Source organism: Acipenser ruthenus, chromosome 17, assembly GCF_902713425.1.
Source record: "Acipenser ruthenus chromosome 17, fAciRut3.2 maternal haplotype, whole genome shotgun sequence".
In the NCBI taxonomy this organism is placed as follows: domain Eukaryota; kingdom Metazoa; phylum Chordata; class Actinopteri; order Acipenseriformes; family Acipenseridae; genus Acipenser; species Acipenser ruthenus.
In genome coordinates this window covers 28071827-28096072 of record NC_081205.1, presented here as the reverse complement: position 1 = coordinate 28096072, position 24246 = coordinate 28071827, and the positions used below count along the sequence as shown (strand labels likewise).

Sequence of the window (24246 nt, the reverse complement as noted above, 5' to 3'; positions counted from 1 at the left end):
GAATTAGGAACTTCAACCAGCATCCTAAGATCTAAAATAAAAGTGCTTTCTTCAGTTGGATTTGGTCCACTGCGCTTCTATATATTATCTTACATACAAATAAATAAATACATTATATCCACAGCATTCCTTACTTTGTTAAGTTGGTACTATATTTAAAAAAGGTCAGCAACAAAATCTATGCCTTCAGAGGTCCTACAAGATCCAGACATTTTCAGTGATTGAAATGTATTAATCTTACTACTGTACATTCAATCCAGATGACTTACTCACATCTAATAAATCAAAAATAGCAAAAGCGCAAGGAAATATGCAAAACCATGAGTCTGCTGTCTGACTGTTTAGTGCATCGAGATTATATTGTTCTTCATTGCAAACATACAGTGTGGAACTGTAATGTAGGTATAAGCTAGGCTTCCTTAGTAATGTGGTGGGCCATATGGGTTTCCTGCTTGTTGGGGCTGATTACCTTGTTGGGAAGATTAAAAGAAGAGAAGATACATTCATTCTTGGAGGATTAGTTTAGTTTATTCACTTGTGCCCACATGGCCAGCACAGGTGCAACAAAGAGAGACCTAAGTAAACCACAGTCAATTAAAAAACAATTAATTACATGCACAGTTTTAAATAGTTTGGTTCATATCTCAGACATGTGAAACGCAACTTGCATCAGATGCTTGGTACTCATGCAAGTTGCAAAGGGTCATTACATTTCTTTTCTGAAACTCCCTTCCTTGAACCCTGAATTTAAAAAGCACATCTTCCCTTGTTTTAACTGGGTTTGAATGGATACAATTAGTAGCCACTACATTAGAAGAAAGTAGTGCAGTCTGCTAGCGTCCTGCATCAGGTCGGACATCCGCGGGTGACCCGCAAAAGCAGGTTGGGTTTGGGTTGGAATGTAAACTTTTTCAAGGTTTGCAGTTCGGGTGCAGGTCAAAAAAATGTAATTTTCTGTCCTTTCAGCGTACTCGTCTGTAACCCTTTCCCAAATAACGTATTAGGAAGTGGCACCAAAGCAGGAGGCGATTAGGGAGGAGTCAGCTGACTAAGCAGTGTTCTCAGTTTGTTTTGCCGCTTGTTTGATACGTCACAAGATCCTTTTATCACATCTGCTTGGTGATATTAAAAATGCCTGTGGACCAGTTGAAACAAAACCACGTCGGGTTTATATCATGTAGTGGGTAATAGTTTGACAGGTAAATCAGAAATGTGAAATTCTTCTGGAATCATAGCGAATGAAAATAATGAACATGTGACTGGATTAATTGCTTGTAAAACCTGTCATTATGTTTTTGTGTACGACAGCCACAAAACTGGTACATCATCTCTGCGAAAGCACAGGTGTAGCTCCCTTTCAACTGGTGGCACGAAAGGAAAAGACAGGTATTTTATAGTAAAGTAAGCAGAGATAGTTAATATGTTACAATGTTAAAATACATGCAGACCACTAGAGAAAGGTGGAGAATGGTGGAGATAGCTGTCTGTGAATGTGAGTGTGAGAGCCAGTTGACGCAGGCAGTAGGTAAAGGACAAACACTTGCACTAGAACCACCACGGGAGTCATTTTGACTGTCCGAGGTTTTCAAATTTAAATTACTCGATGTGTCTGAAAGTTATGCGGTTGTCCGTTTATGACTTTTCCTAAATAAATACCCCGACGGCGTTTGAAAGGCAGGACCGGGAAAATAAGGAAGTTATAATCCTGCCCACCTAGAGCCGCCAAAGCCGTCATTTTGACTGCCTTTTACAGTACATGTTTTTATTTTGAATATAACCTACAATATTCTAATTTATTTTATATACAAGCCTGTTGTTATCTCTACTGGACCTGGCATCCATCAATTCCTTTTGTACAAGGAATTGCCCTGGGAAAAATATCAGTAGGAGAGATTTCACCTTGAAGCTAGCCACAGCGCTTCGGCAGAAACAATTCGATCAGAAAACTGCAAAGCAGCAGGCTGCTGCAGCTCAACCTGGATTCAGTGCTGCACCGACTGACACGCGCAAGAGAAAACATATTTTACTTTTGTTTTAAATTAAAAAAATATAGTTTTATAGTTTTCTATGTACATATACCTGTTTACACACTAGTTTCTTTTGAAATGTTTATTTTCTTATAGTTCATTTTTTGAAGTAATGCTTTATGTGGTAAGTTAGAAAAACCCTTTTATGTTTAATTGTTCATTTAAATATGGTGTTTCGGCTGTGCAGATGTTTGATATGATGTGCTTGAATAAAACTTTGGGAGTTGTATCCGATAGTTTGTCTTTCATTTTAATACTGATGTTGTTTAAAATGTAACCATCATAATGACTGCCGGCAGCGATTTTAGGTATGAGTATAACCGCGGCGTCTCTAGTGTTAAAGCGGGACGGGTCAGGTCGCAGGTAAGAAGATGGGTGTTATAGCAGGTTGCGGGTTCGGGTCAGGTCCTGTAGTAGCGGGTCAGGGTCGGAAGTGGGTTGTAAAAATCAGACCTGCACAGGACTGTCTGCAAACACAGCTTGAAAACTTGCCAGGTGCACAGCAAGTCCTATTAAACTATTTTAAACTGAACAGGGGTCACTTTCCCAAAAGCTACTGCTTAAAGTGTTGTATGAACAACTTTTTCAAACTGCAGTGTCTGCAGGCATACTTGAACTCCAAATAGAGTTCCCTTGTCTAGTCTTTAAGGGTTAATTGGATAATTTTAATATTGCATTCCAAATATAATTGTGTTATGCTGAAAAGTTTCTATGACTGTAATGATTGCTGTGCAGTACGTAAGAGACAACTTAACTTATCAAAGATCCAGATGCCTATTTAGGCTTTGCAAGCAAAAAGAAAAAAAAAAAGAACTTACCGGAGAGCTGTTTTTGCAGTTGCCTCACTAATGCAGCTGTCTGTTGTTGCTGTTGAGTCTGCTGCAAACCTTGCCTTGAGAACTGCAAAAACAAAGCAAACCCCATGAGCACACAGTGACAGTTATGTTTCCTAAAAAGAATGAGACCGGGAAAGGAAATGAGTGAACCAAAATCAATGTTCACTTTTAGATTACAGTGTGTGAAAACTGAATTCTCATAGGGGATAAGCACAACTCAAGATGTACATTTTTTCACGACCACTTGAGATTTTTAGAATGCAGCCTGTTTCAATTGTTATTTTAACACTCTGGTAATTACTGGCAATAACTAAAATGCACTTCCTCACCCAATGGGCTGCCATGGTCATTGTTTGTACAGTTCTGCTTGTGAATAATACAAAAAACAAACAAAAATAAAAGCTGAAAGCTGAAATCGAAATGCTGTATTTACATAATACTGTATTAACTACATACTACTAAATGTTTTAGTTTTTTTTTTTCTTTCCCCAAACACATACATATTGTTTTTTTCCAGAATTTCTGCTGTAGCAAAATGTGTTAATGATTTTTCAGATGTAACACAAAAATATATTTAAATTCTGGAATGCAGGCAGTTTTTCAAAACATATTTAAACTACTTAATCTAGAAAAGTCACTTGAGCTAATATATTTTCACTGCAATTTCTGTATAGTATGGAGTATATCCATGCTATATATATATATATATATATATATATATATATATATATATATATATATATATATATATATATATATATATATATATACCCCAATTGCCTGTTCATGTGTACTGTATGCTAGAAAGTGCAATGATGCAAAAATCATCCAGAAATTAATTGTCAATGCAGCTCTTGTGAATATTTTTAACAGTAAACTAACATCAGATTTTTCCACTTACTTTCCCAAAAGTGCTATTGGAAATGTGAGGACACGGTATAACTTGATTGTAAAAATATTTTACAATGAAATTAAAATGCGTTCCGTCGCTGTGCTGTGCAAATATGCCACTCAATTGGTATAGCCTGTTATTATTAATAATAACTGTCTAATGCTGTCAATACACACTTTATAACACATTTACAGATGCATTATTGATTGTTTATAACAGATTCTTAAACTGAACTTTATTTTAGCCCTAGGTGAGTGGGCCCGAAAAGTATATTTAAAGATATGGGCGAATATGTCCAGCAAGAGCCTTAATATCTTCCCTCTCTCAAAAACAACTCTGTCAAAGGCAATTACTTTTCAACACACACGTGATGTGTCAGCATGCTTTCAGCTGACCATGTCAGACCTGCGGGGGATCTGTGAAGTCTACTACCACTTGGGGACACAGCCTTAATGCTGTGAGCAGGAGAATTTGCAGTTCTGGGTTTTCACAGTCACCTTTTCATGGGGGAGCAAGCTACCAGGAGTGAGTTAGGCTGTGGTTTGTTTATTTTCTATCCACCGGCTGCAGCTGAAAGGAGCTGTTACTTAGATCCTTAAAGAAATACTACACTTTATTGTGATGAATGGGTATGTCTTGTCAGAGCTCCCCATATTGTTTATTTTTCTTTCAAAAATGTATTTAAGTGAGAGTACCCTTGCATATAGCGCAAGAGCCAGCAGTTTTTGTGGTTTCTGTCTTAAAGGCCCCAAAATGATCTTTATTAACCAGGTACTAGAGGTGATTTTCTTCATTGCTATTTGAGTTGATATCATAGTTGTTCATTGTTTGTTTTGTTTGGACTATTGCAGAAGTAGCTTACTTATTTTAGATTATGTTGTGTATTACTCTATGTACTATTATTTTTTTATGATTCTCACTGACAATAACAACTTATATGAAACAACCTTTTAAATCAACCCCACATATTACACAAATGTTGTATTCACACACGGCAGAAAAATAAATACAGGCAGTCAGTTTAACCCCAAAAACTACTACTGTATGTTGGGAAAATGTTTTGCTCAGAGCCTCATCTGTTTCATAATCCTCTGCACTTTCTAAATTTCACATTGAGTTATCAGATACCACATGTCTCCTAGTTAGTCAGACACAAGGGGGAGATTCATCTTTCATTCACTACACTCAATGCAGTGAATCCCAGAATCCCAGCCTACAGTGCTGTGTGTCATGTATCAAAGGTTTGAAACATTCTTCCATAACATTCCTCCGCTCAATCATAAACTCTGGGTTAGAACTAGACTAATGTTTTGACAACTGAAGACATTGAAAAAGGCATTTAACTGAAAAAAAAAACGGTTTTGGAGGACACCAATAAGGTTCTTGAAATGAAATTGTTGTCATTCAGGCTGTCCTGTAAAGTACTTCATCAGTAGTATGTAACCAATTTAACCAAACAAAACATCTGTTGTGTTAGTAACGCATGTTTACACCCAAAGAACCGTGTTCATAATCCATATGAAAATGTGACTCCATAGCATCCCACTCGTGTTTTTATAAATGTAAGGTTCTCTGCATGAAATAAAGATTACTTTACTAAAAGGCTTTCATTTAATGGTGGTAGACAATTGCTTTCAAGAGACTTGTCATTCCTCCAAAAAACAACAACAAAATGAGCCTGCCGGAAATATATCATGTTATACAAAATAAAATAAAAATATCTGGCTGCAGTTCTAAAGAAAAGCTACCATGTGCAAATTAATTTCATCGGTAGCTAGCAGGTCAATAAAAAAAAAAAATTGCCCAAACATGTGCATGATTCCGGAGTCTTGGGGAACTAAAGAAGCCAAACAGGAAAGAAACGCAGGTTCTTTCAACATTTTTTCCACTGGGATACACAGTTCCAGCTCCAGATGCTACTTTCTTCATTTAAGTCAAACCAGGTGAACAAGCAAAACCCATCCAGATTTTACTGATAACTTCAAAGTCTGGGTTGCCCACTGTATACGAGACGTTACAGTCATAACACAGAGAGAGTTCCAGGGAAAGCAACCACTGTAGTACAATATTTACTGTATCAGTTTTGTGATACATAAAAGACAGTGAAAACCCTTTGTTAAAAGTCACTGAACTACGTTTCATATGCTAAAGTATTTTCTTTTTAAATATATATTTCCAGAATGATTTACTCTGGCTGAGTTTTAATCCTTTTAATAGAGGAGTAAGTTATTTTAATTAATCTATCACCATGGGTTAGGGTCATTTTCATATAGCTACGCTACCCTAATAAGTTTGTTACCAGAACTACTGTAGTATTTAGAAATGCCCTCTCAATTGCTTTACAGTTGATCCTCACTATGATGGGGGCTTACCAGAAACCTGCCTGTCATAGTGTGGCAGTTTTACACATCTTGGAATTGGATTACCTTATGAAAGCAAGCCTTATTATATTAAGTCTCCCGGTACTGTGGTTGGGACATACTGCGTAATTGTGGGCTAGTAAATTGCAATTTGAAAGACATATTTTTAGTAAAGATTAATCAATTCTTAGGAAAAGTTAAAAAAAAAAAAAAAAATGCTAACCTCACCATAATCTGCCTTAAATATGAATTATTTTCCACTGTTTTCTGAAATTCTAATGTAGAGTTGAAATGGCGTAAAGATTGCAATATTCAATGTCCTAGCCAGGTCTGCAGCTGCTGAGTGGAAAAGCTGAGTGCAAGAAATTCCAGGGCAAACACAGGAAACCAGCTCCGAAGCCTGAATGTCTAGGAACCTCCTACTTATGCACTCTTTTGTATTGTGTAATAATTCATGTTAGCATTTAATAACTGTTTGTGGCAGATGTTAGAACAGAAGGATTTTAAAATGGACACAGAGAAAAAGTATTTTCACACATAATTATTGTTAATGAAATCATTTAAAATAATGTACATGCTTTTTTTATTCCCCTCTTTTGAATGCTGCAAGTCTAAGCTCTGTTTGAGGAATTCCCTTTGCAATTATCATCATCAGTGTCACACTTACATAACATCCATTGGGGATAGGAAAGTTCAAACATTCAGCTTATAGTAAACTTGAAAAAGAGCTGGGTTTGTTATACTAATCAAACTGCAGACTGTCAGAATGTGTTCAGGGCATACCAACAATCCAGCTTTAAATTATTTGTAATAAATAATGCCTTTTTTAATGCAGCAATGTATAAAAGAGCAAATTCCACCGTTTACAGTGATAAAATATTAATGTTATTTAGGGTTAGATGGTCTAAAGATTATATTTTAGTAAAGTGATGTATAGTAGGTCAATGCTGCCACAGCAACTGAAACAGACAATTGTATAAACAAATAACTACAGTAATAACAGGATGCAATATTCATGAAAAAAACGTTCATTCAAATGTTCATTCAAATTATGAAGAAAATCAGGAAGCAATGAAATGGATATATATGAAGCAGTCTGTTACAGAATTATGAACATACTTTGACAAGGCAAGAGGCCCTCTCATATTTAATCTTGCATTAGTTTGCACAAGACAAATAACCTAGTATAGTGTATCAAATAAGTAATTGAATCTATGGGGATCATTAACAGTACTGGACTGCAAACCTTCATACAGCATGAAGTGATGTTAAAAGAATTCAAGCCATTAAAAAACATTTATATTTCTGTGCTTTTCTGAATAAATTAAACCTCTTTTTGTTCAATTTTGTTTGATACTCTTTTAGACATGAATAAATGTCTCCCAATTTAAAAAAAAATAATCTTCGAATCAAATCACAAAAACTGTGAAGCTACATTTAGAAATACTAAAATAAGCTTAATACATTCAGAGACTTTGAATAAGAATTTATCATGGATGATATAATTGTAAAGCTGAGGTTACAATATGTGCATGATTCAGTGATTCTATTAAGTTTTCCCCTGTAAATGCAAATACTATTATGTCGCGAGTTTATCCATTTTTATTCAAGAGCTCATCAACTTTGTAACTACACCCAAGGGCTACCTTTACGTATCTACTTGACATAGAGTTAGGAACCGTCTCCACATTCCAATACTGTCTTTAGCAGGGACTCATATTTATAACATGTTATACTCATATCATAATATTACAGGGACAACACCCATTCTATTTTGGTCTCCCTTTGAGGCTGCTGACTTGGATGCCAAATGGTGCCAACAGTGAAAGTGGATTATTAATGTGAGTCCAATATGCACAGGGCACTGCAGAATGCATTTCACAAACACTTTGACAATAACAACCCAAATGGAATGGGATCTCTGTGACCCAGAAGTCAAAGTGTCCCTATCCCAATTTAAATGCACTGGATCACTCCTCACACTGGCAGAGTGGTGACTCATTATTTAGGAATATTTGTTTACCAAATGTTGCTGAGGCTGCATTGCTTGGATTCCCAGTGCTTGTGGATTCTGCTGTTGATGCTGCAGCTATAATACATGAAAATTAAATAATTTAGAGCAACATTGCAATTATGCATGACAGACAATTTAAAACTAAAGTATTTAAAAAGATCAGAAATACAGGTTTTTCAAAAATGAAATTGAATGAAAAACTTAGTATGTTAAGCATTCAAATAAGCACTTGGGTATCAAGGCGTCTGGGATTAAAGCAGGTGCTAACTCCGAGGTTGCTTCTGTAAATACTGTACTATATGGAATGTGAGATTAATATGCTTTCTAACCTGCAGCAGTCTCTGCTGTCTGAGCTGCTGTTGCCTTTGTCTTATCTGTTCCTGAGACATCTGCATCGATCCAAGGTTCACATGTGGTGCTGCTGGAGTCATGGGATCCAATCCTGCTCTGATACCAGAGTCCTGCTGCAGAGGCTGGTAGGCAAGCCTGGGACAGAGGAATACACAGCAGTCAATGCTACCTGGGGCTAAGACTAAAATGTGTGTGACTGACCAACTGCAATTAAAACTGTTTACACAAATGGGTAGGAATCCTAAAACAATGCGATTAGCCGGCAATATATCCCAATAGAAAGGATGTGATCCCACTCCTAAATTATAAGAAATGTTCAGCATTTCTGTAAAACATTTTTCTTGATGCAACAGACTTGGTGTCTGAGTAAGTCTGTGTCATGATATTGCCACTTAAACTGGAGACGAGACCACTAGGTACTTGCAGCAGTGCTTCTATTACAACTAACCTTTGAGCACCTGGGAGGGATGCTGGGAAGGCTGCAGCTTGTTGGTGGATGTAGCCGCTCGGCTGCTGCTGAATCTGCCGAAGCTGGTCCAACAGAGCTGGGTTGGAGTGGACAATCTGGTAGGCCCTGACGTTGTAATTCGGAGACAGCCCTGCATGGCTAGCCTGCTGCTGGAGAGGCATGTGGGTGCTGTACGTTGTGTATCCATGAGAGCTATTCTGTAGGAGGCAGGTTGGAAGGTCACTGCTGTTAATCCATACACTGTACCATATCAATCTTAGTACAGTAGCAGTACTTACTATACAACGTACTATACTTACAATACAGAACAGAAAGACATCTTATTAACAATATTTAAGATTTTCAAGGTGTGGTATCCAAAGCATAATCAACAAGTACAGAGAAACATCATCTGTAATTGACAAACCCGGGACTGGAAGACCCAAAAAGCTGTCTAACAAGGATGAACAATACTTGAAGATAATATCCTTAAGGTACAGAAAGAAGACAAGCGATGAATTGACAACAGAACTGGCAGAAGGAACAGGTGTCGTTGTCCATCAAATCAACAGTACGAAGGTCACTCTTGAAATCAGAACTTAAAGGATGTGTTGCAGTAAGAATAACTCTGTTAAGGGGAACAAGACTAAAAAGCTAAAATATGCACAAGAACACAGAAATTTGACTATGGAACAATGGTCAAAGGTGCTTTGGACTGTTGATGGATGGACAACGACACCTGTGCCTTCTGCCAGTTCTGTTGTCAATTCATCGCTTGTTTTCTTTCTGTTCCTTAAGGATATTATCTTCAAGTATTGCTCATCCTTGTTAGACAGCTTTTTGGGTCTTCCAGTCCTTGGGTTGTCAATTACAGATGATATTTCTCTGTACTTGTTAATTATGCTTCGGATACCACACCTTGAAAATCAAGTGATGCGAGCTATTCCACTCAGTGTTTTCCTTCTTTATGCAAGTCAAGGTTGTTATAATAGTAGAAAACACTAGTGGAGGCTCATAATGCATCAGAGTAGAAACATGCAACATGTCTAAGACTTTTGCACAGCAGTGAATTTTGCTGGGCCAGAAAAAATACCATGCCTATCTCTAAATTTGTGGGTGTGTCCAGTGAACACGCTGATGTGATGTTATCAATTCCTAATGGTGTTCTCCACCTTCTCTTCCCCTCTTTCCCCTTTGATACATCTTAAATCATTCCCTTCACCCTGCAGGGAATTATTACCTGCACCCGTGTGAATTGGTACCGCCGTTAACAAGCTGATTAAACGGCAGCTCTGCTTCTAAGGTGAGCTCACTTTATTACTTGCCTGTTGCTGCTGCATTCCAGGGAACTGGGGAAGCTGGGAAGGAGGCTGTACCTGCTGAGTATAGAGGGCTGTCTGATCCACCGTCTGGCCCTGAAACACAATTGCAGAGAAGCATAAAATACAAACAGTGGGGCAGCTTTGTCAGCCCAGCTCAGCAACAGACACCAGCAGGTCAGAAAGTAGAGAGGAGTGTACTATGAGTTAATGAAAAAGGAAATGCTTGATCCTAAAGGAATCTATTGTAATGTAACACCTTTGGTTCTTTTAGGTTTCAAACACAGACTTTCTAGAACTGCACAGTTCAAAGCCGTCTATAATGTTTACTTTCAATAGGATTTCACATGACTGTGTCAGTGCCCTTTAGCATCCTTTAAGCACATTTTTGTGTGTTTGCTCTTTGCTCTGTGGCCTCTTGTAAAAAAAAAAAAAAAAAAGCCCATAGAGAGTGGGAAAACAAAATATCCATAGGGGAGCTACTTAAAAGATTTTATGAATCTTAAGTATGATGTCAACTTAGTAACTAAACTAAGCTAATGTTTATAATAAAACCTAACAGCTTTACATAAATAGAAGTGTTATTCATTTGTAGAACAGCGGCCCATACATATTTTTTTTTTTCATGTTACCTAATCTTAGCTGAAGTCAGCAACAGTAAGCTAAAAAAAGCTACAAATTCTTTAGAAAACTTCATATTGTAACTTTCCCCAATTAAAAGGAGAGAATGATGCCCAGTAGGCAGCCCATTGAAGATTGAATTTGTAAATGTATGAATTCAAACTACTGCCTGAGCAGCAGGGCATAGGTCCAGACAGATCTATAGCTGTACAAGAACCTTGAACAAAGAGCTGCTGGCTTGGTCAGGGACAGCTTAGCCATACCCTGGGCAGCAAACAAACACTGAGCAAATTCCAAGACTGTGAGCAACAGTTCCACTACTTCCTAGAGAAACATGGTGATCAATATCATTGGGTTTTCAGCAATCACTTGACAAGTCCTGCAGACAGCACATGGTTTGATGGCTGAGAGTCAGACTTTTGTTGCATGCACACTGTGTCTAGCTCCAGGATGCATGCTGTACAGTGTTTTTAAAAGGGGGACTAAATGAGTACTTTATCTTGTTTTTACTTAGTGCCATTAAAAAAACTGTTGAAATAGGAACCCATGTGGTGTTTGCACTCATCAGTCTGAGGGCATGGTTCAAATCTGGTCTGGTCCAAGTCAATTGTAAATGATTAGCTGACAGCTGAGCAGGTGTTATGTTCAATAGGATCAAATAGTATCATAGTATCAGGTGTACAAACCTAACAGAGCTCTTAACTCCAATGCAGAAATGGAGATTGGTGAATACCAGGGGAACAAATCAGCATCTCTTGAGAGAAATAGGTTTTGTAATCAGTGTTTGGGATACTCAGTGGAACAGCAAGGGGCTGTCTGGAGCTTTATCCACCCACCCTTTTCCATTAATGGACGCCTGTCTTCATTACAGATAACAGCCCACAATTCAATTAATTCCTGTTTTGTTATACATAAAAGGCTTTCCAATCCCCCCAACCTACATGACTGTGGACAATTCTAATACAAAGAAAGGCGGCATTGTTTAGTCAATACATACAAAGGGATTCAAATGGTAATGCATCTGAATAAAAAATTGAATTCATGTCACTGCATACAATTGACTTGTCTGAGTGACAGTGGAATGGACGGTGAAGCAAACAGTTTAGCAGCAACCAGTGTTTTCTTGTGTACTGTTCTATATATCTAAAGCCAGACAATTGTGTGAAGAGCCATGCTGAGAGTCAAACAAAAAGCAGTTGGGTCTTGCAAACTTGTTATTAAGAGTGATGTGTGAATTATTAAACAGAGAGCAGGGATGAGAATGGTCTGTAGTTGGTTTACCATTATGTTGGTAAAGTCATCTAGGAGGGACACAGCAGTGCTACAGGAGTCCTGGAGAGAAAGGGGCAAGGCAAGAAAAGGGCAGATAGCATAAACGGAAATGGCATTAGTCACGGAAAACATGAACAGGCTTGTTAATACCAGCTTGCACTTTTACCACTTCACCAGTCAAAACTCACAATTATAAAACGTAAAATCACTGCTGCCAATGAGTCAGCATGTGGGAAGGTATAACTCCAGCTTTGTTTATAATCAGTCTAAAGCTGACAATAAAGCCATTTTACCTTAGCTAATACAGAACTCACCGAATGGACCTGAGTATACCTCTTATAACAAATTTCCATGCAAAGTTTGATCCAACTTGTACAAACAGTTTCCAGCATGAAGCCTTCTTTGATTGTCCATTCTCAATTTTAATCAGCATTATTGCTTCTGAGCAATTCTTAGTAACCAAGCTTCCAACCAACCAGGTTGAACCATACTTAGGACATACCCATTACAGGTTGAGCTTCACTTTTGCTTGCCCAAAAATACATTGTTTGAATTCCGCTGAAGCTCATACTTCTAAAAGCAACACAATGGGGCAATAAATCAGTTGAAAGTAATACAATACAAGTCTGGCTAAATATAGTAGCGTGTGGACACTGGAAAATGAAACCACAACTAATTGCCTCTAACCAATTGAAAAAACATGAACATGGGACAGTCGTACTGTATTTAAAGTGTGTTTTTAAAACAGTTTCACCACATTTCTGGGCAAAGACTCAAATGTAGTTTTCCTTAAAATCTAAAACAGAAGAACTTTAAAGGAAGGGATATCATGTACATTCTAAATAAGGAATATGAATCCCCATTTCTGGGGAAACATGCAAAACAAATCTAGAGTAAATCTACAGTATATGCGCTTGTATTTGAAGTTTTATTCCTGATGCACAAGTGAAAGATCTACATTCCATATGCATTATATACTGTATATGAAAACAGTTTTTTGAATGACATTTTTCTTAGCTGCATTGGAAGTTTAGAGCTATAACAATTTCACCAGGTAAAACACTTTTCAAATGTTTCACTTTGTGGATACTGTACCAGTAACAAAACAAAGTGCTTCACTGAGGTTTACATGCTATAGCAGTCAATCAGTATGGTACAGAAATGTATTGGCACCACTGCATATGGCATACATAGCTGTGTAACTTGAAACTTTAACAACATGGGCCCAAATGGGAATGCTTGTTATTCGCCCTCTTGATTGTGAGCCAATCAAAACACTGGATCACCACGATGTTGCTGTTAAAAGCTGGTTTTCATTTCATTCACTCTTCTAGCATGAAAACTATTTCCCAGCCATTTTAAATTTCAAAGCATTGATCTTCCAAGACCATATGCAAAAGGTATTGTACAGCATCTACTCATATCTCCTGATTCCATAATGTTACTGTTGATTTGTGGTGATGAGCAAGTGTCCATTAGCCTGCGTTGTTGAGTTTAATTTCATTCTGCTTCTTAAATTGTGTCATAATTCTACTCTAGGTATAAATCTGTTCCCTACAGTAGGTACATGATCAAGAAACTCCTGCTGTGGGCTCTGTGCAATACCATCGGGTGTCACAAGTGTGTACTGTGGTACTTGTAACAGAGCTCATCAAAGCACAGTGGAACTGTTCAGTAAGAACACACTGATGCAAAAGGCACTTTATGGAACTTGTGTGTGTTCTTGAGGAACATATTTGTTTTGAGCTGACTCAGGTTCTTCATTGAAACATCCTGAAACCGAATCTCAATGCATTTTTCTTTCTGATAAGCTGTCTAACTGGTAAGCAATACTGAGAGCACACAAGCTGGATTTCAATCATATGTTACGCTCATGTCTAACTTACTTATAGCAAATCATTAAAGATTTGCAGGACAAAATATTGGTAAAACAGATACTGTTAACCAAAAGCCATCATCACTTTCTGTGCATTTACATTGGCACTGACTAACTTAGCTTTTCAAAAAGTATTAAATCAAGTATGCAAAAGGTAAAAAAAGACACTCTGGCCATAAAAACCTAAAGTGGAAAAACAGAATTGTATCCCTTTACTCAATTTGCACTTTATGCCACTTTCAAGCACAGTACTGTCTGCTTTCAGAGACTGCAAAGCTAAACAGATCCTGTATCAGGTTACCTAATGACCGTTGTTTCAAACAGCTTTTCATGCTTTTTTTTTCATGTACAGGGGCTGGGTTATTTTCAAGTGCATAAAACCTAGCAGATGTAGCACATGGCATATTTTGCACACATTTCTTCAAAATATTTGCTTGAAAGTTGCCTGATGGCCGGTAAACATAAGTCACTTTTTTGTGTCAACTAATTATTAATGACATGCTCCAACAAAACAGCTTGTGAGGACTATTTTAATCATCTAATCTTTTTTTAATATTCAAAAACGGATGTCCATTTCTGCACTTAATGTGCGTGTCATGTTTTTTTTTTTGTTGAGTGAAGGCCAACCTAAACACAACGATACATTTCATAAATACCTGTGTTGAATAGGCTTTGGGACCTTAAACCACACTGTATAGTTTTAATTGTGTCCATATGAATGATGGAATGTGACTGTGACCCTCGGAACCCTGTGTGAAAGACAAACCTGCTGGAAGGGCCTGGACTGTGCTTGCTGGTGGAGCAGGCTCTGTTGCTGTTGCTGCTGCAGTAGTTTCATTTGAAGCAGCTGCTGTTGAGGGGAGATGGTGGGCAGGGAAGGTGGCTGCATCATGGAGCCTGAGCGGCGTTGCAGCATGTTGGTCAGGGCTAGTTTGGTGTTTGTCGGAGCGAACTGGCTAGCAGGATCTAGTCTGGGACCACCTAGAAAAACAGATCACTCGCGTATTCAGGGCCAAAACACAAAGCACATCCTGCATAGTTGTACAAAGGCCAAGTTTATTGGCATAGGGGGTTGTTTTGATGCATGCTAGAAAACAGAGGGAAAATAAAATATTCATTCTTTTGTTTTTCTTTAAAATATCAGATTTCCACAAAGGTCAACATCAGCATGATATCAAACAACAACTATTCACTGCTACTGTATTTTCAGTCAGAACGGACCAGGAAATGAGGGCTCCATAAATTCATTTCAAATATTTCACAGGATACAGTCTGGAGATGCTGGATCCTGATTCCAACGGTGCTTTGGAAACGAAAACTCCAGAAAAGTAATAAATACGACTGGGAAAAAAACTCCAATTATCTAAAAGAAAGGGAATGCAGGCAGCCGCCTCAAGCCACCTATCTGCCAATTACTGGATTTCTGCAGATCATAATCATTTTGTTTTTATAAACTCTTTTTCAAACTGAATAATCAAATATAGATTCAGTTTACAAAATATGACAATAACAGACAGACTGCTGCGCTGAACATAAGTACAGTACACCACAGCAGAAATCATGAGGGTGATATTGAACCTATTTGTCAGGATCAATTGTATTGACCTCAACAAAAATCTATGTAAATATCGCCGTCATTTAGATTATTCAAATATTAAACTTTGTTGTTTTCATATTTTTACTGTCTGAAATAACTGAATGCACTGTTGGATGGTTTTTAAAACCGTGGGGCCCTTGGAATTATTGTTGCTTCGATCAATTGAATTTACTGTATAAAAAGGTATTTTAAAAAAAGTATATAGAAAGCGTTTCAATGTAAAAAGATTAGGCACACATGTTTAAATGCAGGTGAGGTCATTTACCTGGCAGAAGAGGCTGATTCTGCAGGTAGAAGCTGGCCTGCTGGGGCTGTTCCAGGAGGTTGTAACCCCAGGATGGTGCTGCCTGAGAGTGGTGTATCATTTGGGAAGATACTGTGGGATAGCTGGGAGGCACTCTATATACAACATTTTGTGCATAATCCTGCAACGTAAATGTATGCCTGTGAGTCCTGTGTTTATCTGTATTTGTCTCATTTGCCACACAACCCTAGTAGTATCTATTTTTATGCCTCAACTTGCATTTACACATTTAACTCCCAATTTAGTTTGTAACTCATTGTTAAATGATTACAAAAGTATTTTAAGTATGGGATTAAGGGTTGGGTTTAGGGTTGTTTGATGAGCAAAATGATTTAGCATTTTTACACACTGTTGAAATAACACAGCTGTTGCCTCTACTCCTTTGAAAGCATGATTTGTATTAATCACGCTACACATCACGTTTTCAGACTCACGTCGACTCTTGCATTGGTCTTGGGCTTTCTCTTCCTGCTCTTGGGTTTCTTTTCCTCCACCAGCATGTGTCTGCTCTGCTCACTCAGCTCCGAGTGCTCCCTGTCTGGGTCCTGAGAGACTATGGCGGGCTCCCCCTCTTCCTCCTCCTCTGGGGGTAAAGGCAATGGCTCCAGGTAGTAGCTGTGTGGTTTGGGCTTTGGATGGCTGTGATACAGAAGAAGGTGGTGCTGCTCTTCATATTTGGTCACTTTGCGGTCCACTCGCACTGTGCCGAACCAGGCCCAGGATAGGGGCGCTGGGTTTTTGTGGCCCTCAAATAAATCCCAGGGGGAGACTTTCTGTTTCGTAGACACCTGAAGGCCCTGTAATGGGAGAATTATTTGGTGCCATACATCAAAACCTGTTTTGATGTGTTGCTGCTGCCACTGGCAGCTCTTACCACTGAATGACATTTTTTCTTCAAGGGTACATTGCCTTGTAAAACCTGATCAGCAAATAACATGTTTTCATTTCAGATGCTTTATTCATTTCAGCACTACACACACACACACACACATATATATATATATATATATATATATATATATATATATATATATATATATATATATATATATATATATATATATATATATATATATGCAGGTTATGGATTAACACTTTCATACAGCAAATACCTCTTTGGATTATTTAACATGCAGTTAATGATACGTTGCACACAGCGGTCAAGATAAGCTGTGTACCTGCCATTGCTACGCATTAAAAAACCCGAAATACGCACTAAATGTAAATTTAAGGAGTAAAAATACGAAAAGCATGTCTGCCTCCCCTAAAACTTCCACAAACTAAATCTCCCAGAACACAATGGTTTCAGTTACTAGGAAACTGTACACAAGGAAAAAAACCAACCCAACAAACATTATCCAATCTCTGGCTAGCTCTGTTGTCTTTGCAGCCAATCACAGTAAGAATAAGAAAAATTCGAAGCTACACAGGTTGAAGCGTAAACACCCAAGTCCAGCTACAAATCCAACTGGAACCATCATCAAAGGCAACTGCTAAAAAAGGTGCCTATAATATTAAACAAGCTGTTTTATAACTTATTTATGCATTTCCTTATTTATCTGTATGGCTTTATATCAACATTTTAACATGTTCCCTGAGTTTAAGAATTTAATGTTAAAATATAAGTAACGTAATTAATTTGAGGGTAAGTCACTCCCAGACCCTAACCCTTACCTGGAGCGCTGGATGCACGTACCTGTTTTTTATCTATGGAGTCAAATCCTGCAATTTTATTGCCCTTAGTGTCAATTAAAGATCCCATTGGCTCACAGGTGATCACATCACATGTTTGTTTTGGCAGTGGAAGCAGCTGGCGAACTTTGTCTATACTTTCAGAATGTTTGTCACCAAGTTCTTTCTATCGGGGAAAAGGGGAAGGAAAAAGCATCACATTACATCCATACTATAAAAAGTAACTTTCTGTCTGCAACATGATTTCCTCTTACACTCTAACAGCTGAGAAACAAATGAGGATCTGAGAGTGTCGTTGTGCATATGCTGTACTGTACATTATGTAGCATAACCTTTTATACATTTTTAATAATATAATAGGCAAAAGGTTGTGGTTAGGATTTTGTTCACAGGATCTGTGCCATTTGTAAACACTAGGTGGCAAAAGTAAACCCAGGTTGCTCTGTTCCTGTTATTTTCTATTCATCTTACTGCAAATATGCCAGCAGCGTTGTTTCTTTTTTTATTAAATAAAAACAACAATACTTTAAGCATTTACTTATTAACAGGGCTAATTTAAATACAGTTTTTTTGCTAACTTACCTTTAATTTTCTCACCAGGTTCATGTATGCCCTTTTGTTCTCTTCGGATCCTGTCTGAGAAGCATTTGATAAATCAGAAGCTAACGTTCCATTGATAAGAACTCCAAGCATGTCAAGTCCTGTTGTGAACAACTCACTGCAATGCACACAATAAACCACTTATTATGACAGCACATTTCACAGGCAATATAACATTCGGAGCTCATAAAAGTGCTTTGAGTGTTACTCAGTGTGCAATTCAGATAAACCCGAGTGGCTGAATATGTATAACATACATATAACCTACTATATATATTTCTCATTCTACCATTGAATTTACAGCAGAGATGCTATGACATAAAAACTCAACTCATAATGCAGAAAACCTACTTATTAGTCTGCATATCAACAGTTCCTGAAGTAATCATCTGCAGGAGCAGAAGAGCCCAGTCTGTAGTCCACTGGGTACTCCTTTGCACAGTGTCGAACATCCCGCCCACCTGAAAGGCATAAGAAATCACTGCTGAACCAAGCATGTCAGCCACATTCATCCCGCGCCATGGCTGCCATTCACAATGAGGTGCAGAACAACATACATGTGCTAATAGATATATGGTTCTCTAGATGTACAGTATACAAAATCTAAAAGGGTGAAAGTACACACATACATTTTATATTAAAAATAATTAAGTTAATTGTTTTTAGTAACTTTACGCAGGATATCACGAAGCCTGTTGTTTACAGAAATGGCAGCACCAATTTGCATACTCTTTTTTTAAAATAATTTTTCTTGAGTTTTGTACGAATTTGCTTAGTTTTTTCATACAGGCACCTCGCCCAAATTGCATGTTTTAAATTCCTTGGAATCACTGATTTTAATAATACAATACAGGACTATTTAAAAACATCAAGGTAAAAAAACAAGGTACAAGATATGAATTTAGGTACAAATCAAATTCTATATAATACAGAAATTATAGAACTTAAAGGCCAAAATATAATTCTGGAGAATGTGAAAATTAATACCAGATTCAGCCGCAGCTGCAAAGCTTCATGCATCAGCTGTCGCGCTTTCCCGTCATCCTGATAACGCTCTTCTCTCCAGTCACTCAGAATCTAGTAACAGTAATGAGAAGAAGTGAATCCAGTGCCTACCTTGAGCCTTCTTGGTGTGGTTTCATTGTGTAAAGCAGGGGTCTCCAACCCTGGTCCTGGAGAGCCCCTATCCAGCAGGTTTTATAGGTGTCTTTACATCATCAGTGGCTAATGATCTGGAACACCTGTTAATCTTGACTAATTAAGTTAATAATTGGTTCAATTAAGTAACAGAGATTGGTTGAAACGAAAACCAGCAGCCACAGTAGCTCTCCAAGACCATCACATTACTCATTCATTCCACGATGCCAAGCCTTCGTTATGTGTTTCACAAACCCAGAGTGGAATCAGTGCAGCATGTTTCGTATTCTCTCTCAGCAGTCTGATAGTGATTTATATGCCCCTCGGATTTATTGCAGTCTGATACAGATTTACATTGCCCACGGGTCCGCTCTATCATCAGGTTAAGTTTCACTTCACTCATCATCAGCTACTGGGAGAGTACCCACATGCCTCATATGTTTTGTGGCTTTTCTTGACCTCTACAGAGCATCAGTGGGCTATTTATCTTGCTTCAAACTAATATGCAGTGACTCTCCGATCACCCATCTCCACCTTCAGCCAACCGGGTGACCCAATGTCACCCTCCCACTTGGGTGGTCAAGATACTAAAAGATGGTCAAATAGAATGTATATTGAGGACTATAATGTGAGTGTGTGGGTGTGCTATATCAGCCATTTTAGCTAATTTGTTTTGTAGCAAACTATAAATAACCTAAATGTGGGTTATTACTAACCATTAAGAAATTAGGAGCCCAGAGTAGGCCTACTGTACGTTAGAAATATTTAAACACAGTTAAACAGTCTGTTAAGGAGTACTCTTTTTAGGCATTATCTTTAGCAAGGTTTACCAGCTCCAGCCCAGTCTTTTCAAATGCAGGTCATGTAAAAAGACACATACAGGTAGGTACACTGTAGTTTGGTTATTTCTCTGTTGGTTCCGATGGTGATGGTTGTCCTGGACTGTACCTGATTGACCTGGTTCTGTAATGAGGTCAGCAGTCCTTCACGCTGCTCATCCTGTCCTTTCAGACAGGTAAGAATAAGGGAAAGGAACGGCTGCTGACTCAGAAGTGACATGCTGTTAGGAGAAACACAAAGAGATAATGTCAGAAAAGAATTGCATCTGCACAGCACGATTACAGACAGAAAAAGAAAAAAATATATTTTTTAAAGTGATTGAACATAATACAAAACTACTTAAGTTTAGTCGTTCTGCTTCGATTATAATGATATTAAAATACTTTTTCTTTAAGAAGTTTAACTTTATGCCACAGCGGGTTATGTGGTTAAAGTGGTACAATGCCAGCTAATTGTAGTAAGACTGAAAGGCACTTATTGGCATCCTTTTATAAAAGGCCCTCTGCCCCTATTTATCAATTCTGATTACTCCAGGGTGCAGTTTGCACCTTTCTCTTCAAAGGAAAACACTCTTGAATCCCTAAATGAGCTGCTGAATTGTTTCTCGCCAGGTTTCTAACATGAGAGGTTTTATGTTCCGTTCTTGAAAGTGGTGCAAATTGCACAGTGGAGTAGTTTTACGTTTTCAAAAGGCAGTATGATTTAAAGGAACATGACGCTTTGTTTGTATCTGTAGTACTGTAGATAATTCAAGTGTATGACCTTTTCTGCTTTTGCCTGTCCCTCTCCTTCTTTGACAAGGATCCCAAGTGCTGCCCTTTTTCCAGCTCCTCCCCAGCTGCCTTCAAGACCCTTCCCTGCACAGATGTAGGCAGCTTAGCAATCAGTGGGGCTACCAACCAGACGCCTTTCTGTTCATTTAAACTACAAACAACAGAAAACACTTTTTAAAAGAAATAATACACTCTGCAGCTTGGAATATTAAATCAGCCCCAGCTTATTACTGCAGGTGAAAGGCACGATGTAAATGTGATTCTTTGTTTAACATTTTGATGTCTGTAAATGTGAGGGCCTTTACTGGGAATACAAGGAAAATTTACAACACCCCTTCTGGCTCTGAGAGGTAAAATGAGGTGTCATAACTGGAGGAGACTGGATTCAAAAAGGACCCTCAGGATAGAAGACTGGCTTTCTAACTGCACAGAATCACCCATTTGCAGAAGTGTTCTGAAATGGCTGTTTAGGAATCCAGGGTTCACTCATCAGCTGTGACTGGTAAATAAATATGAATGTTAGTTTTCTGTATGTACAACATGCATGTGGGTGAGTAGCATCTACGGATAACATATTTTTTTTTTTTTTTTTTTTTTAGTGCAGCCGTCATTGCTGCTGGAGGTAAAATAAAGAGACTCCTCTGGTCTGGCCCTGTAACTCTATCCTCTTGTTTATTTAATGTTAGCTCCCCAAGGCTAACAATGCCAAACACTATAAACACAGCCTGCTTCGGGTGCTACTTTTTGTCATGACTGTTCATAAACATAATTTCAGTACTCATATACCCGGTAAAAACAAATACATACATAAATACATAAATACAAATATATTAAAAATAAACCAAGCCGAATCTAACCAGGCTAAAATGTGCAAACACATGCAAACACATTCAAACACATTCAACCACTGTAACCACTTTGTATCATCAGCCACCAATGTTTGATTTCCAAGGGACCAGGAAAAAGCAAACAGAGCAATCCGGGCCATTACAAACTAGAACTCACAAATATTGAGGAAAAAAAACACACAATTCAGCTCATTATACAGTATAACGAAGATCAACGCCCAACCCTTACATCGTAGACACTGAACAAACTGTCTGATTGTAGGGGTCAAGTGATAATGCAGTACCTAAGGAATGTCTTCCTCCCACATTGCTGGGTATTATCAGGGTCACTGTTCCCAGAATAACCTGGACTGAAGATCCCCATCCTGGAAGGAGACGGGATGCTGTTTAGCTCTGCAGACTGCTGGAACACCTCTATGGTTGCTTTTGCAATGTTGTCCAGCAAAGTATTCATATCAGAACCCTGCTGAAATACGTTAATAAATACATGCGCAGAACGTAGTTATTACATCCAAAATCAGACCACACTGCTGTTCAATACTTACCGGCTCTTTCATGCACTGTTTGATCATCAGTTGAAGCTCCAGCCAGGACTGTCTCAGCGTCCACTGGTCTAAGTTCTGGAAGACAACCAGTAAAACTAATTATACAGTACCACTCGAGTTACTTGATCATTTCTTAGGTAAAAATCATAGGGCTGACGCCACTTATTAGATGAGACGTGGGCATATTTTGAATATAACTAGGGCTTCTGTTTTTCGTTTTTTATTAATTAAATTAGTGCTTATTTTTAGCTATTTTCGAGATACACCAAAATTGTTTTTTTCCAGGGCTTTCACTTTTTATATACTGTATGAAATTATTGTTTTCGGTTACTTTCCAAAATGCTTGGACGTTTTTTTTCTGTCACATTATGTATAGTAACTCGACAGTACTTAAGTTGTACCTTCTATCCTTTGCTGTCTTCCTCAACTGAATCCTTATGGTCACAGGCACATTCTTCTAGGGTTTTTGTGTGTCTAGGCCTTTTTTTACATTTCACCACAATTTGCAATTCTGTTTTAAATCCTCCCTATCTAACTGTAATATAACTTTAAACCCTGCAAACAAGTCTCCGTTCCTAACTGTAATCTCGTTTTAAATCTCTCAAGCGGAGTCCCAAATAGAAATGTAGGAATTTGCTGCCACTCAGTAGTTGGGGTGGGTTTAAAGTATTCAGATCGAAGCAATGAAGTATACTAGTCAGGAAGAAGGGACTTTGCACTGGGAAAGGTAGTTTGTTTTTGTTTTTTTGAAGTAGGTTTTTGTTTTTTTTAAATGGGAAAGGGGTGAATTCAATGTGAATTGAGTAACCAGTTCCAGTGTTTTCCCGGTGTTTATTGGCTATTGGTTTCATTTTATTTATTTTTTAAAATTGTGTGTTTTATCGTTTTTTATCAGTTAAAAAACAAAAATCAGGAGCTGTAAATATAACCCATGCCTAGTCAATCCCCTATTATTATTATTATTATTATTATTATTATTATGTTTTTATTTTAACCAGGTAAAGCCTCACTGGCCTAGCCAGCTTGGTTTCACGAGGGACCATTCAGTATTTCATCACAGTGCAAACAAACTGCAGTCCAAAATAACTCATAAGGATCTCTTTTTTAATTGAAGCTGACTTTACCTGGAGGATACGCTTGATGTGCTGCTTTTGAGAGCCGTCTCCCGCCATGCTTTCCGGCACTCCGAGCGGGTAACAGATAAGCTGGAGGAGTTTCTGTGCCTGCTTGTTAGACAGAACCGGGTCCAATATGAGATCTTTATCTGTACACAGTCGCTCAGGTTCCTTCAAGCAGTGTTCGCCCACCCACTCCTATCAGACAAACAAGAGGAGGAAACATTTCACCATGAAAGGAACTGAATAAGGCAATGGTTAGAAATTACCAACAGTCACAATACACAACAGCTTTCCTGAGAAGAGGTGATACCCAGAGCTGTTGTGCAGGTTAGTGAAGATGAATACTGCTATACGGCATGTCTTACAAAGGCTTTTGTTATAATAGCTCACTGAATTGTTCTAACAAGAAAAGAAAAACACTGCAAATGTTCAGTCGCAGACCATGTTTAATCCAACACAAAATACTTTGAATAACTTTTAACACATATACATCTGAACACACATTCTTTAGGAAACTAAAAAACACAGAAACACAACACTAAAAGGAATGTATATATTCTGCATACCTGCTGGCAAATGGTCCTTAATGCATACCTAGCATATTCGCTCAGACTAGCTGTCTCTATGGGAATAGCATTGTCACATGTCTTTGAGGCACTCGTGATGTCATCTTCATTGAAGCTGTATGGACCTCTGAGAGGATCTAACTTCACACTGAAGTCATCGTTGTTGTTGGTGCTGACATTGCTGTTACCAATTTCTGCATCGCCTAGATA

General features: G+C 38.1%; 1 protein-coding gene across 7 annotated transcripts in view; it reads right to left on the bottom strand.

The window, feature by feature from the left end:
* Window positions 1-329: 329 nt before the first annotated feature.
* Window positions 330-24246, bottom strand: part of LOC117423540 (mediator of RNA polymerase II transcription subunit 12-like protein) — a 104189-nt gene continuing 80272 nt past the window's right edge. For 3 of the 7 annotated variants that reach the window (XM_058990286.1, XM_058990288.1, XM_058990289.1), the window contains exons 26-45: window positions 24037-24239; window positions 23477-23665; window positions 22353-22427; window positions 22092-22273; window positions 20949-21110; window positions 20295-20406; window positions 19197-19286; window positions 18561-18670; window positions 18192-18327; window positions 17614-17775; window positions 16352-16714; window positions 15879-16038; window positions 14783-14997; window positions 12150-12200; window positions 10254-10343; window positions 8929-9146; window positions 8459-8615; window positions 8139-8204; window positions 2846-2927; window positions 330-469 (exon numbers count right to left, since the gene is read on the bottom strand). In XM_058990286.1, the coding sequence (XP_058846269.1) occupies window positions 420-469; window positions 2846-2927; window positions 8139-8204; window positions 8459-8615; window positions 8929-9146; window positions 10254-10343; window positions 12150-12200; window positions 14783-14997; window positions 15879-16038; window positions 16352-16714; window positions 17614-17775; window positions 18192-18327; window positions 18561-18670; window positions 19197-19286; window positions 20295-20406; window positions 20949-21110; window positions 22092-22273; window positions 22353-22427; window positions 23477-23665; window positions 24037-24239 (2873 nt within the window). In that variant the 3' untranslated portion in view covers window positions 330-419. Of the gene's footprint in view, window positions 470-2845; window positions 2928-8138; window positions 8205-8458; window positions 8616-8928; window positions 9147-10253; window positions 10344-12149; window positions 12201-14782; window positions 14998-15878; window positions 16039-16351; window positions 16715-17613; window positions 17776-18191; window positions 18328-18560; window positions 18671-19196; window positions 19287-20294; window positions 20407-20948; window positions 21111-22091; window positions 22274-22352; window positions 22428-23476; window positions 23666-24036; window positions 24240-24246 lie in introns of those variants that run through there. The other 4 variants (XM_058990287.1, XM_058990290.1, XM_058990291.1 and 1 more) reach the window with 4 other exon arrangements.